This window comes from Alosa pseudoharengus, unplaced genomic scaffold, assembly GCF_046254945.1.
Source record: "Alosa pseudoharengus isolate Yale_2024_CS ecotype anadromous, Long Island Sound unplaced genomic scaffold, YU_APseudo_1.1 YU_APseudo_1.1_scf_9, whole genome shotgun sequence".
Taxonomy (NCBI): Eukaryota; Metazoa; Chordata; class Actinopteri; order Clupeiformes; family Clupeidae; genus Alosa; species Alosa pseudoharengus.
The window spans coordinates 2,193,349-2,206,792 of NW_027468881.1; the positions used below are offsets into that span (position 1 = coordinate 2,193,349).

At 40.8% G+C, this 13,444-nt stretch overlaps 1 protein-coding gene across 1 annotated transcript in view; it reads right to left on the reverse strand.

Moving 5' to 3' along the window:
• The window catches only part of LOC143114339 (SH3 and cysteine-rich domain-containing protein 3), an 84,914-nt gene that overhangs the window by 13,685 nt on the left and 57,785 nt on the right, over positions 1–13,444 (reverse strand). The window contains exon 9 of the mRNA XM_076275873.1: positions 7,385–7,434. Within this exon, the coding sequence (XP_076131988.1) occupies positions 7,385–7,434 (50 nt within the window). The remainder of the gene's footprint in view (positions 1–7,384; positions 7,435–13,444) is intronic.

Sequence of the window (13,444 nt, forward strand, 5' to 3'; positions counted from 1 at the left end):
GATATTGAACATATTGAACATTCTCTAACCATCGTGATTTCGAATTGGTGCAGTTTTTTAGCACAAAAACTCATTTTATTCTTTTCATGGAGAGCACTGCTCTATGCTGTTCTATGGTGCTTTCTGCCTCTTGCGCACGCATGTTTTCGTGACGTTGCATAGAAATTCATGTATTCTAGGCTATTCTTTTTTAATTTTCATATTTTTTGGAGTTGTGCATTGATATATCCATGTTCTTGGTTCAGTCTTTATGCATATTAAAGGGACACCAGGCAACGTTTTTGTGTTAATTACTCATCTTCGTAAGTCGGTATATGGTTAAATGACTCATTACAGGGCGAATGAAGACTCTCGCCCGCCCCTACTGCCTGTAGGAAGAATATCCCGCTTGCAAGTTCAGTGTATCGTACCCGGCGACCGAAGCAGTTTCAGTTTCCATCCTGCATCCACAGCACAGAGGGAGGCTAACGAAACGCTAGCGATTGTTGCAAACGTGTGTATAATGGCAGAGCCGGCAAAGAAGCAGCGAAAACCCTTGACGGAAGATGCAAAGAAAAGGAAAAGAGCTTCAGACCGAGCGAGGGGGAGTTTTGTAGAGAAAAAGCATCAGGCTTGCCTGGTGTCCCTTTAAAGTTAGAGTTCATCACCAATGGGGCTACAAACGTGTTATGTCTGTGCATGTGAAGTTATATCTGTGTGTTGCGGGCACATGCATGCGCGTCCCCGTGTGGGCCGCTGGTTGGTGAAAATGCCAGGGCCGTTTTTTAATCCCAGTCCGTCACTGCCCGGAACGCATATGTTTCAATGCAATCCCTTGGTCGCCTTCACTCTTACATGTATGACATGTCAGGTGTTTCTTACATGTACTACTGAGATGTCCTTTAATCAAACAAACATTTTTACCTTTACCCAGTTCATCCAGCCGTTCTCTGAGATTTTTAGTTTGATTTCCATTTTCTTTGATATTGCGAGCATCTTAAATGTTGCCAAAGACTGGATCATTCATTATTAGTGGGCTTGATCAAGCAAGCCCACTATTGTTCAAGTATACATATTATTCCATCCACCCATTTTTTGGAGCCACCACTGCTCCTAGAGCGTTTGAGCATTGAAATGAATGGCGGAATGTTGGCCCCCTACGACATCACTGCTCTCTAACTGCCAGTCTTGATTGCAAACACCTGGCAGAGTTCTAAGTCATCTGGCAGCTGCATAATTATGAATCTGGGCTGGGCTGTCTGTAAAGGTGTGTGCATGTAACTTTTGACCCATAATGTCCGATTTTCAAAAAAGAAGTACCGTTTGAATCCTTGGATGAAGCTGAGTTCCATGCCCTTGTAAACACACAATAGAGTACCGAAGCCATGACCTAGCGTTGTCAAGGCAGCAATTTCACTGGATCTAAACAAATCAATCTAACCACAGTATTCACCATAGCAGTGGTTAATCTATTTAAATTTTATAACGTTTCCAAGAACTGGACCACCAGAGAACCGATGAGCAAAACGCCAGCGGACTGCCAGATTAGCTCCCAATGGGCCGACAGTGGTCCACCAGCCTCTTGCTATCTGGGTAATTATAGTACTGCTTTATTGCAGGTTATGTGCAGTCTTAGTTTGTTATTAGCAATCTTCTTGAAAGAGTGTTCACTTTAAATTAACACATTGGGATCTCAATGATCAACATCAGTTTGAGTTTTCAGCAACTGTGCAATTGTATTGTCCCATCAAACATTTCAAAGTCTTTTCTCATTCTGTCTGATCGTATAGGTTTGAAGAGAATGCAAATCGCCAGGTTACTCACAAAACAAGCAGATGGTGAACGTAGTTCAAGGTATTTCCAAGTGTATAATCCACGGAATAATCCACAAGTTTCCCAGCTTGTCTGACATTTCAGGAGCACAATTTTTTAACTTGATGTAGGCCGGGTAGAACAGGTAACTCCGGACAACACACGTCTTACTATATATAGTAGTTTATTTGTTATCTTTTAACTCAAAATACAAACAAAGGATGTCTATCGCATTAACACGCTTGAATATTTGTTTGCCACTTCCACTATAATAGACATCAGACAATCAGACGTCACGCTCAATTGGCCAGACAGAACACAGCATCAAGTCTTGCCATAATTCACCATCATTTCAAATTTCATGAACTTAATGTAATTGGCATTTGATCAATATTAATCACTCAAATGAATGTGCAAACATTGATATCAAAACTGCCACATTTATCCTATAAAACTGTGCAAATGTGCAGTGTTATGCTCCATGAAGCAGCTGCACAGATATCCGCTACAGAAATGGGCACCCCACGAGGTGGCCATACTTCTTGTAGTGTGCCACCAGGTTACCAGGAGTGGGAAGATTCAGACTGCCATAGGCCTGGGAAATGGTGTCAACCACCCAATGTGATGGGCACTGTTTGGATACAGGATCGCCACGTTTACTTCCACCATAACAGACGAACAGCTGTATGAGAATGTGTCACGTAAGTCCTTAATGACCTTATAGGGCAAAGACTTTCCAAGTTCAGGTCATCCACCCTGACAGCATGCTCTGTGAAAGGAACTGATCTCAATCACCCGGTTCACGGTCTGAGGATTCATGACCTTGAGAAGGAAAGAGGGATACGGCCATAGTGACACCCCAGTGTAGTCAGCCTTCCATCTAAGACATTGCTCACTGAAGGCTCACATTGACCCTTTTGGCTGAACAAATCACCAAGAGGAACACTGTTTTCTGTCTGAGAAACCTAAGGTCAGCCTGGTCTAACGGCTCATATGGGGCTAGTGTCAGTGAGTGCAGCACCGTGGGAAGGTCCGATGATGGAGCTCTCAGCGCCCTGCCCGGCAGGAGGCGACATGCTCCTTGAGAGACCCAGGGATGTCTCCCTATTGCAAGTCCATCAACTGGCTGATGGAAGGAAGAGATAGCTGCTGCATAAACTTTAACCCTTAGAACCCGATTGAGGCAAAGTGCGTCAACTGTTACATTGCTCCGGAACTGTTCATTGCAGCGAGATGAAACCTTTATAGCGTGACAGAGCAGAAATGGGGCTTTCCAACGAGACTACGGATTTGTCTATACAATCAAGTATGAAAATAAATCATGTACATCATTACATCAAATTGCATCATATTTTACAGTCTATACTAATCTGCGTTCACCTGTGCACCCATTACTTTCATTTGAATTACTAGTGAACCTGTGATCGCATAGATAGATCGCATATCAGATGAAAGAGGAGACACATAGCCATCCATTGGTATCACGCACATCTTTCTGGGTTATAAAAACAGATGAAGTGACCACAAAATAATAACGTCATGTACAAAAACCAACGCTGCACATCCATTACTCTTGTTTGAATTACTCGCTAACACGTGATTGGATAGATATGCCACGCATGTCGGATGAAAGAGGAGACACAGAGCTATCATTTGATACCAAGTACATCCTTCTGGGTTATAAAACAGACGAAGTGACAGCAAAATAATAACTTCATATAGCTCGACTTACCCCACGTTTTTGTGTGTTTTTGTGGCAAAGCATAATCCAACGCTATCATGTGTTTCTCTATGGCAAAGCATGTTAATAATCCGGTTTTGAGATCCTAGCTCATTCCTGCATGGCATCCAATTCAAGGCTCACATTGCATCCCAATTTGTTCGACGAAGAAACACCTTTTTTGTCTTTACTTTGTTCATGGCAATGCAGTAAAAAGTTGTTGAAGAGAATCATCATGAGTGCACACTGGCTAACACGCAAACTTGGGTCAAGTCAGGTCAGATCAGTTCGTGACACAGATATGGAGTGCAGAAAGGTCATTTTTCATCACTAAATAAAAAAAAAATTGGTATTTATTTCTGTAAGGCACACACCACTTATGTCTGTAAATTGCTCAGCCCCATAGTCCACCTCCACCATAGTTCTTATATGCCAGATTCAGGACAGTCTGGCCTACACATACATGAAAGTCATGTCCAAAATGTAAGAATTGAATAATATGATTTTTGTCTTTGCATTATTTAAAAATCAAAATCAAATCAAGTACTAATATATGAAATGGTGGCAGATCTGGGTAGCCTAGACTGTGCTGAAAACAAATAGCATGTGTAAATGACACTTACAATGACCAGGATAAATGCTTATAACTAAAGATACTGAGAATGGCCAAACATAGAGTAGTGCTCATAGGGCTAAATAAAAAATGTCATTTATTTCCATAAGGCACAAACCACATATTTTTCACATTTGCTCAGCCCCAGAGAATCCCTCTACCATGGCAATGATATTGCCAGATTCAGGACAGTCCTACACACACATGAAAGGCAAGTCGAGCTGCCAGCTTGCAGTGGTGAGATACATGCCAAAATATAAAAAAAATTACAATACGCTTTTTGTATTTTTATTATTTAAAAATCAAAATTAAATCAATGCAAGTATTAGTACATGAAATTGTGGCAGACTCTGCCGAAAAAACAGTATATAGCATGTGTGTATGGCATTTACAATGACCAGGATAAATGCTTCTAGCTAAAGGTAGTGAAAATGCCCTTCTAGGGTTCACTATTAATAGTGCTGGACACTCTTTGCATGTCCAGAAGCAACTGAAGGAAGCTTAAAATAATGTGCACCACACATGTGGCTGGGACTAACTGTTTATCGTGACACCGGTTCGAGAACACCCTCCATTTCTGGCTGTAGTACGCTTGCGTAGAGGGAACTCTGGTACTCTGTATGGTTTGCATAACTGCCTCATCTAACTCCTGAGAGAGGGGCTGAGCAGCGGCCATGCCCCCAGTTCTGACTTGGGGTGCCAGATCTGTCCGATCTGTCCATCGATCTGAGACAGGAGATCTGCCCTGACTGGAAGGGGCCATGGCTACGGAGGAGAGCGGGAATTGTGGTAGTGTGTCCCTGCACAACCAGTAGTGACTTGGTGCGGCCGCTACGCTGTAAAAAGGGGGGGGTTTACCTGATTACATCCTGTTATTGAAGGGGAGTGGGAAGAGGCCGCTCGGTCCTAATCTACCTGTTCCGGAGGCAAGGTGTGTCAGGTTGGGAAAGCACGGCGTTTCTCCTCTTACTGTGAGCGGACGTTTGAGGTAGGCCAGGTTTTAATTTGATGAAGTGCTTTTTGTTGCTGTCGCTGAACTATTGTGCAGCGCAGAGTTGGTAATTCTCACGTTATTTAATAAAGGGTGGATCCGGCAGCGGGGCTGACTTAACGGGGAAGACTGCTGGTTTCCTGAGAGAGCGGTATGTTTTCTTTGGGTCATTCCACGTCAGTTCAACCAGGGCCCACGCACTTAGGTCTCAAAAAATTCTGAAAAAATTATCAGGTGTACTTATGTTACCCAGGAGACACACTATAAAATTACTCTTATGTAAGATCAATACTTTCCAAGATACAGCCAGTTTTACAGGGGGAGGGGGTGTCGATTTTGTTCAGCCTCTTTTTTTTGTCAAAGTTCACAAGCCCACAACGCAAGAACTAAACCATGTAGAAGGCTCAAATTTTGCATGCTGGTACATAAATAAAATAGTATGTAGCAAAATCGTCACGTTTGGTCTGGATAATCCTGCATGGTCATAGCTGTCCCTCAAAGTTGATACAAATTTTATTGGAGTTTTTGGCTGGGCTCTGTTTAAGCCTTCAGAAGACATATTTGTACTCAACATAGGATCTTGATTTATTTTCCTTACTGAGATAAGTAGAAACACTCTCACAAAAAGCAATGAACAGAAAATAAATCCCTTCAGGGTCTGAACAGCAGACCTCACAAGTCTGAAAAATCATTTTGGTTATCATTTTCAGAGCACCCAAACACCTGAATTTACACACAACCCCACAAATGTTGAATCCTGTGTGGGAATGACGTTGCTCTTTTCCAGGTTCACCCTGAACCCCAGGTTATGCACATACTGAATGACCCTCTGTGTGTCTCGCATGACTTGGCTGCAATCTGGGGCACAGATCAGCCAGTCGTCCAAGTAGGGCAGGATCTTCAAGCCCGTTGCTTGAAGGGGGGACAAGGCTGCTGCCACCAGCCTTGTAAAAACTCTGGGCAAGAGAGACAGGCCATAAGGGAGCACCTTGAACTGGTAGGCCTGTCCCTGTAATGCAAACCTCAGAAAAGGCCTGTGGTCTAAACATATGGGGACGTGAAAGTAAACGTCTTTTGCAGGTCCAGGGAAGTAAACCACTCCTCCCTTTCGATGGACACCAGAATCTGATGAGTGGTGAGCATCTTGAATGGCCAGACTTTTCAAAAAGCGTTTAAACCGCCTTAGATCGAGGACAGGATGCAGGCAACAGTCTTTTTTTGTAATGATAAAATATTTGTAGTAAAACCCAGCACACTGTGCGCTGGCGTTTACTCTCTTGATTGCCTTCTTCTCTAGAAGGGTTAAAATTTCTCTGTGTAAAATCTCTGCCTGATATGGGTCCTTGACCATCGTCATAAGAACCTGAGAGAAGGAAGGTGGGCGGCACGAAACTGAATCCTGTAACCATTCCCGACTGTAGCCAGCACCCACTGGTCTGATACACACTCTTCCCAGCTGTCCAGGTGCAGACAACTTCGACTGGCCACCTCACACTGCTAGGTGATCTTACCCCTAGACCCTGCAGCTGTTTGGGGGGGGGGGGGGGCACCGACTTTGAGGCCGAGCCCTGGGGGGAGGCCACTTTTGATATGCTGGTTGATGCTGTGGGCGTTGAGGGGCAACAAAAATATCCTTACATATACCGGTAAAAGAAGCACACATTGGCTTTCTCCGCTCTACTGTAGCCACTCCCCCTCTCGAAGTCCCAGGCTACTTTGGACTTGAACACTTTGAATAAACCAACGACAACTCCAACTGCAAGGTCCCAAATTGAAACTAGCGATAGGATGATGGTCCCGAATTTAAGGACGTTTCAGAATGCCACACAGCTAGACGACGAGTGGCATGTCACTTATTCTACCAAAGACTGTTTCTGAGTCACATCATTGCAAATCTCAAATGATGAGATGATAATTCTAAATCATTAAGTTATTTAATAGGCTAAACATAGCCTTACATTAAAGCTTTACACTTATGTCATTTCGATTAGCTACAGACAACGAATGGCAGACGTGCGTGATATCACTTATAGGCTACCAGAGATAGTTGAGTCACATTGTTGCAAATTTCATACGATGAGACATGTAATTGAGCTATGGGTTTTCTACAGGAATGGCATGTTTGAACGGGCACTGCACTAGTTGTAACAATTATAGGACAGATAATGGAAGTTACTGGTAGAATGTCCATTAAAATTGTGAGAATCAGACCAACAGTTTTACTTTCACTTTCATTCTACTGTACATATTTTCCTTGTAATATGAGTACCTTGTCATCTGCTGCTGTCTTGTCTCCTTTCTTGTCTCCATCTTGCTTTGCTGTTAAGAAGGTCAGCAGTATTAGTAAAGAATGTCATGTTTATTGGTGTGAGAAAATACAACATGGCAGTCAATAATTTTTAAAATTTACTTACTGATAAATTTAGTCAGATATCTGGAGCAAACTGATTAGCTGTCTTGATTTTGCTACACCCATTAGGTTCCTTAGTGGGCTACTCAAAGATTTTTACTAGGGCTGTCAAAATAACTGATTAATTTTGATTAATTAATTTGAGAAAAAATAACTGATTTTTAGTGCAGATTAATCGATTCCTTATGACCTTTGACCCCGAGCCGTAAAGTCTAGTCAGTAAAAATTAGACTGTAAAATGAAGGAGAGAGAAGAAAACATGCTGTCTGGAACAATGATTGGAACATTTACTTTTAAAAAACGGCCTGATGGTGTTGATAAAAACAAAGTGTTAAAAATAAAGTCCTTTGCCATGTCTGCAGCAAGGAATTTGCATATCACCAGAGTTCATGAACTCTATAGTCGCACGTCAATGCAAAGAAATAAGTGTTGACATTGAGGGGAGTGTTAATTTATTTTCATTGTGTCCCCTAGGTTATATCTGTGGCCTGAAATGCCTTGTATGTGAAGAAAAAACTTATTTTCTGAATTTATTTCCTCAGCATATTAGGTCATATCATAGATTATTATGGCCGTTATTTGAACAGTGAAAATAATAATAAGAGTTTTTGCTCTTTAATTTGCTCTCTAATAATAACTTTAATGTCACTAATGCTGATTATTCAATTATTCATTTGAATTTAAATATTTAAAATACTTTCACAGCAAAAATTATATATGCGATTAATTTAGATTAATTAATCACATGAGTGATTTTAATTCACATGAGTGAGATTAATTAATCATCACGAGTATGTAATTAATTAGATTAATTTTTTTAATCGATTGACAGCCCTAATTTTTACACATCCAAGTCCAAGGCCTGTCAGACACTTTTGAGGTTATCTGTAAACATTGATATTTCCATATATTTCACCTATCTACACTCATTGATGCAAAAGTGACACTTGACACTTAAATCTTGAAATCTTCAGCAATCATTATAAGAGAGTAAAAGGAATGTAATAAAAAATATTTAAACTTTATGTAAACACGGACTTATTTTCAAAGGAGCTCAAACATTGTAAAGAACGCATCATAAACATTTCTGGCAAGACTTTTGAGCTCTGAATCTTGTAAATATAGGTGTCGGCTACACATAGGTGATATAAGCATTCAAAAATGTTATGTAGTTTCACTATAAAGAATTAAAACTTTAGTATAAAATGTTTTACCCTAAAGCCAACAAGCCTACACGATGAATATTGATGATGTTGGCAGGCACATGGATCAAAGGTTCCAACATCCAATAAGCCAAAACATAAATAAAGCGGTTGCTATGCTATGCTGGTTTCTAGGGTAATCATGTTGGTTGCTATGGTGGTTGTGCTTGCTAGATTCACATTATAGTGGTGGTTGCTAGGTTGTTGCTATGCTAATTAGCATTGTTGCTAGGGTAATTTGGATGGTTGCTAGGGCATTGCTATGCAAAATAACATGGTTGCTATGGTGGTTGCTAGGGTAATCAAGTTGGTTGCTATGTGGTTGCTATGGTACATATGGTGGTTGCTATGCTTAATAATGTGGTTGTTATGGTGGTTGCTAGGGTAATTATGTTGGTTGCTATGCTTAATAATATGGTTGCTATAGTGGTTGCTAGGGTAATCATATTGGTTGTTATGGTGGTTGCTAGGTTATCATAATGGTGGTGGTTGCTAGGTTGTTGCTAGGGTAATTAAGATGGTTGTTAGGGTGTTGCTAGAGTATTTAGGGTGGTTGCTATGCAAAATAATGCAGTTGCTATGCTGGTTGCTAGGGTAATCATGTTGGTTGCTATGGTCATTGCTAGGTTGACATTATAGAGGTGGTTGCTAGATTGTTGCTAGGGTAATTAAGATGGTTGCTAGGGCATTGCTAAAGTACATATGGTGGATGCTATGCTAAATAACTTGGTTGCTATGCTGGTTGCTAGGGTAATCATGTTGGTTGCTATGGTGGTTGCTAGTTTGACATTATAGAGGTGGTTGCAAGGTTGTTGCTAGGGTAATTAAGATGGTTGCTAGGGCGTTGGTACATATGGGTGTTGCTATGCTAAATAGCGTGTTTGCTATGGTGGTTGCTAGTGTGATCTTGTTGGTTGATATGGTGGTTGCTAGGTTGACATTATACAAGTGGTTGCTGGCAGTGTTGGGCAAGTTACTTCAAAATCGTAATGTACTATGCATTACTTATTACTGTCATTTCAAAGTAATTTGTTACATTATAATATTACTGTCTCTGAATTGTAAGGCATTACACTACTATTGCATTACTTTTAAGTTACTTTCACCAAAATATCTAGAAATATGGATTTGCCATTCTAAATGCAGTTTATTACGCTCAATGCAGCTCATTGCTCTTCCAATGGAGGGAGATGTGGTATAGCATAATGACTGAGCTAGGCTTAAGGCTAACAACATACAGTAAGAATGCAATAGGCGCAGTGCTCATGATGCAAAACAAGCAACAATCATAGTCAGAATTTTGTTAAAAACCGACAAAAGGTCAAAGTCTGGTAAATTGTGATATAAATACTGTAACTTTCAAGGCCTAGGCCTGCTCAATAGAGAGCCTATTGTAAATCAGAGCTTAATAAAGACATGTCAAGATAGTGGCCTACTGGCCATTTCGGTGCCCTAAGTGAGTGGCTTTGAGTGAGTGACATTTAAATGGTAACTCAAACACCTAAAGTAAAATAAAAGGACTATTATACAGACCATTACTGTGTGTTTTTTAACATTAATTTCTGAAGAAATGCTGTTTTCTTATAAATGGTGCATGGTCACTTTAAGAGCATTGATCTTTACGTTCTCATAATGCCCTTTTGCCAGCTCTTGTTTACAAGCCTTGTTTGTTGAGTTACATTGATAGCACAATATTAACACAAGTCGACAAAAAATCCATTCAGATAGCTAGGTGGATACCAGGCTCATAATTCACTTTTATTTGCAAAACGAAATGTGAAGCAACATGTCATTGCATACTTTCCAAAGCAATGAAGGCTGCTTAAAACAACTTAACATTGTGCATATTATTGTTAATATTGTGCTATCAATGTAACTCAACAAACAAGGCTTGTAAACAAGAGCTGGCAAAAGGACATTATGAGAACGTAAAGATCAATGCTCTTAAAGTGACCATGCACCATTTATAAGAAAACAGCATTTCTTCAGAAATTAATGTTAAACAAGTTCAACTGATGTCACTCTGCCGGACTCTTCCTTTCCGTCTGCCTCTCTCACCTTCACGCACGCACACGTGAAGCACTGCCTTGCAGTTGGGAGGAGAAAATAAATCCAACTGATAATAAGCTACTTTACCATGATAAACCCATATAAAACTGTGAGAATGGAATAATAATAATGGTTTCCACACGCACATAGATTTAAATAGACCTAGCCTTTGATGAAGGTATACCTACATTAAAAGAAGACAGCTTTGTGAATTATGGTGTTTTAATCGCCACCGCCCAAGCAACACAAACCCATAATCAGCAATAGTCCTACCTCACTATAGCTAGGCTACCAATATAAATGCACTTAAACTGTAGGCCTAGACACACACTAACGAACTCTTATTTGGCTACTTTTACAACCTTTTGTTTTGGCATGTAAATATCCAGTGCAAAACTAACATGGGCAGAATGATTGATGCTGGACTTGAACCAAAGATCCTTAGATCAAAGCTCGCTCCTCTAACCACTGTGCTACAGCACAGCTACTGAAACGGCAATAATTTTTAACACTTAAAGCCTCGGTTGCTAGGTTACGATAAACAAACTCAAAGATCGTAATTCTTGATTCTTCTTGCTTAGCCTACAAACTGACGGTTTTATGCGTTCACTAAACAAAGATTATGGAAATAAACACCACTTTTCCATCAAAAGCCTTGTTGTAAAAGGCATAGCTTCTAACTTGTTAGATTTACGACCTAAGTTCGCTAGCTTTGTGCCTGCCGACCAGCTCTGTTCCAGAATCTTTGCTGCGGTAGGCGATGCAATGTGTTGATTGGCTCTGCAGAAACTGTCAAGACAGTGCCAAAATTCACTGATTGGCTCTTCAGAAACAATGACAAAACACTGCCAAAATTCGTGTCTGTAAAAAAGTTTTGTAGCTTCGTAGATCCAGTGGACAAATGTTTTTCACAAGTGCACAAAATATTTCTGCAGGTACGCATTTTTTTTGCACACAGACAAATTAATTCCACAGTTACAAAACGGTTCTTCACAAGTGCACAAAATATTTCTGCAGGTACGCATTTTTTTTGCACACAGACAAATTAATTCCACAGTTACAAAACGGTTCTTCACAAGTGCACAAAATATTTCTGCAGGTACGCATTTTGTTTTGCACACAGACAAATTAATTCCACAGTTACAAAACGGTTCTACACTTGTGCAAATCATATTGGACACACAATCTTTATGTCGTAGTTCTGACTCCATACTGTAGCTGCATATGATTTCAAAACACGGCAAAATGCCGCAGGTTTGTGAATAGGTCTGTGAGTAAGGAGTCCTCTTGACTTGGTGGGAAGGTGTGATTTGTTGGGGGCAGGGCCGGATTAACTGGCAACAAATGTCTGATGGCCCCCCTTCCCCCCAGCCAACGTGAATCGGGTGGTTAGTTAATAGGCCTATCGTGAAGATTTTTCCTGCCATCTAAGGCACGAGCGCATCTGTGAGGCCAAGCCTCACCAAGTAGTTTGTTTGTTTACAACTAACATTCCATTTAATTAAACTGCTTTATAGGCTATGCCGAAATAGTTTTCAACATTTTGAATATTAGTGTCGGGTGAATTGAAATGTTCTCAAAGTATCCTTATGGCTGAAAGCTGCTTGGGATCCCCCCGTCAAGCAATATAACCATACAAACGCGCTTCCTGCACTCATTGTTTCAAAAGGAGTAATTTTGGCTTTGTCAGAACTGAAGAGCTGTGGACGGCACGGCACGCCCCATGAAAATAAATTAACGCAACGCAACACAACACAGACCCCGCTTCTCTCGCGTCAGTCACTGACATGAACAAAACACAGAACCCGCTTCTCTCACGGCAGTCACTGACAGTAACCTAGAATAAATGCATGGGGAAAAACACTTCCCCATGACAAAGACATCGAAAAACACTGAAAGTTAATATTTTGTCACTAGCAACATACATCTGTCCTTTGTCAAATGTATTATGTTCCAAGTAGCCTATGCGTAATTCTGCTTCATAAAGTTGAACAAATACATTTGCTTATTTCACAGAAAATATAAATAGCCAGTTAGGGTCTACAGTGCAGAGTTGGTAAGTTATGGTAGGCCAGCTTGGAGTGAACATACAAACGGGAAATTCTTTCTCTTGTAGCTGAGTAGCCTCAGGTGCGCACGTAAACATAAGGCCGAACATGTAAGCGCCAATGAATCGTGCTCTCACGACAATCACGCCGTTAAACTTAAATAGGTTAACATCACTTTAAGTTCGCCTTCAAGCAAGGAAAACGATGATTTGAAGACATCTGTTTCGTTGGAAGGGCAAGGGGTAGCAACAGGGCAACACCGAGACAGGCCCGATGGCAGGGCTGTTATGAGAGTATTAAAATATGGGATATTCTACGGAAAAACATTAAAACGGCAAGACAGCGGGGGAAAGTTAAAATACGTGATAAACACGGAAAAAGTTGGCATGCATTGTTTCGGTCCCCGTGCACAGGCATTATTTGTCATATTATTAATCACATATGATTATTTGTGAAATTGTGCAAACAGGCGCAACACATTTGAAAAGGAAGGACTGGTAGCATGCAAGCTCACGGGAAAGATTGATTTAAGAACGTTATCACAGTGTGTGGCTGTGGCGCGGGCGGAAGACAGCGACAATTGGCAGGGGAGGGTCATGTCTTTTTTAACAATTCTGTCG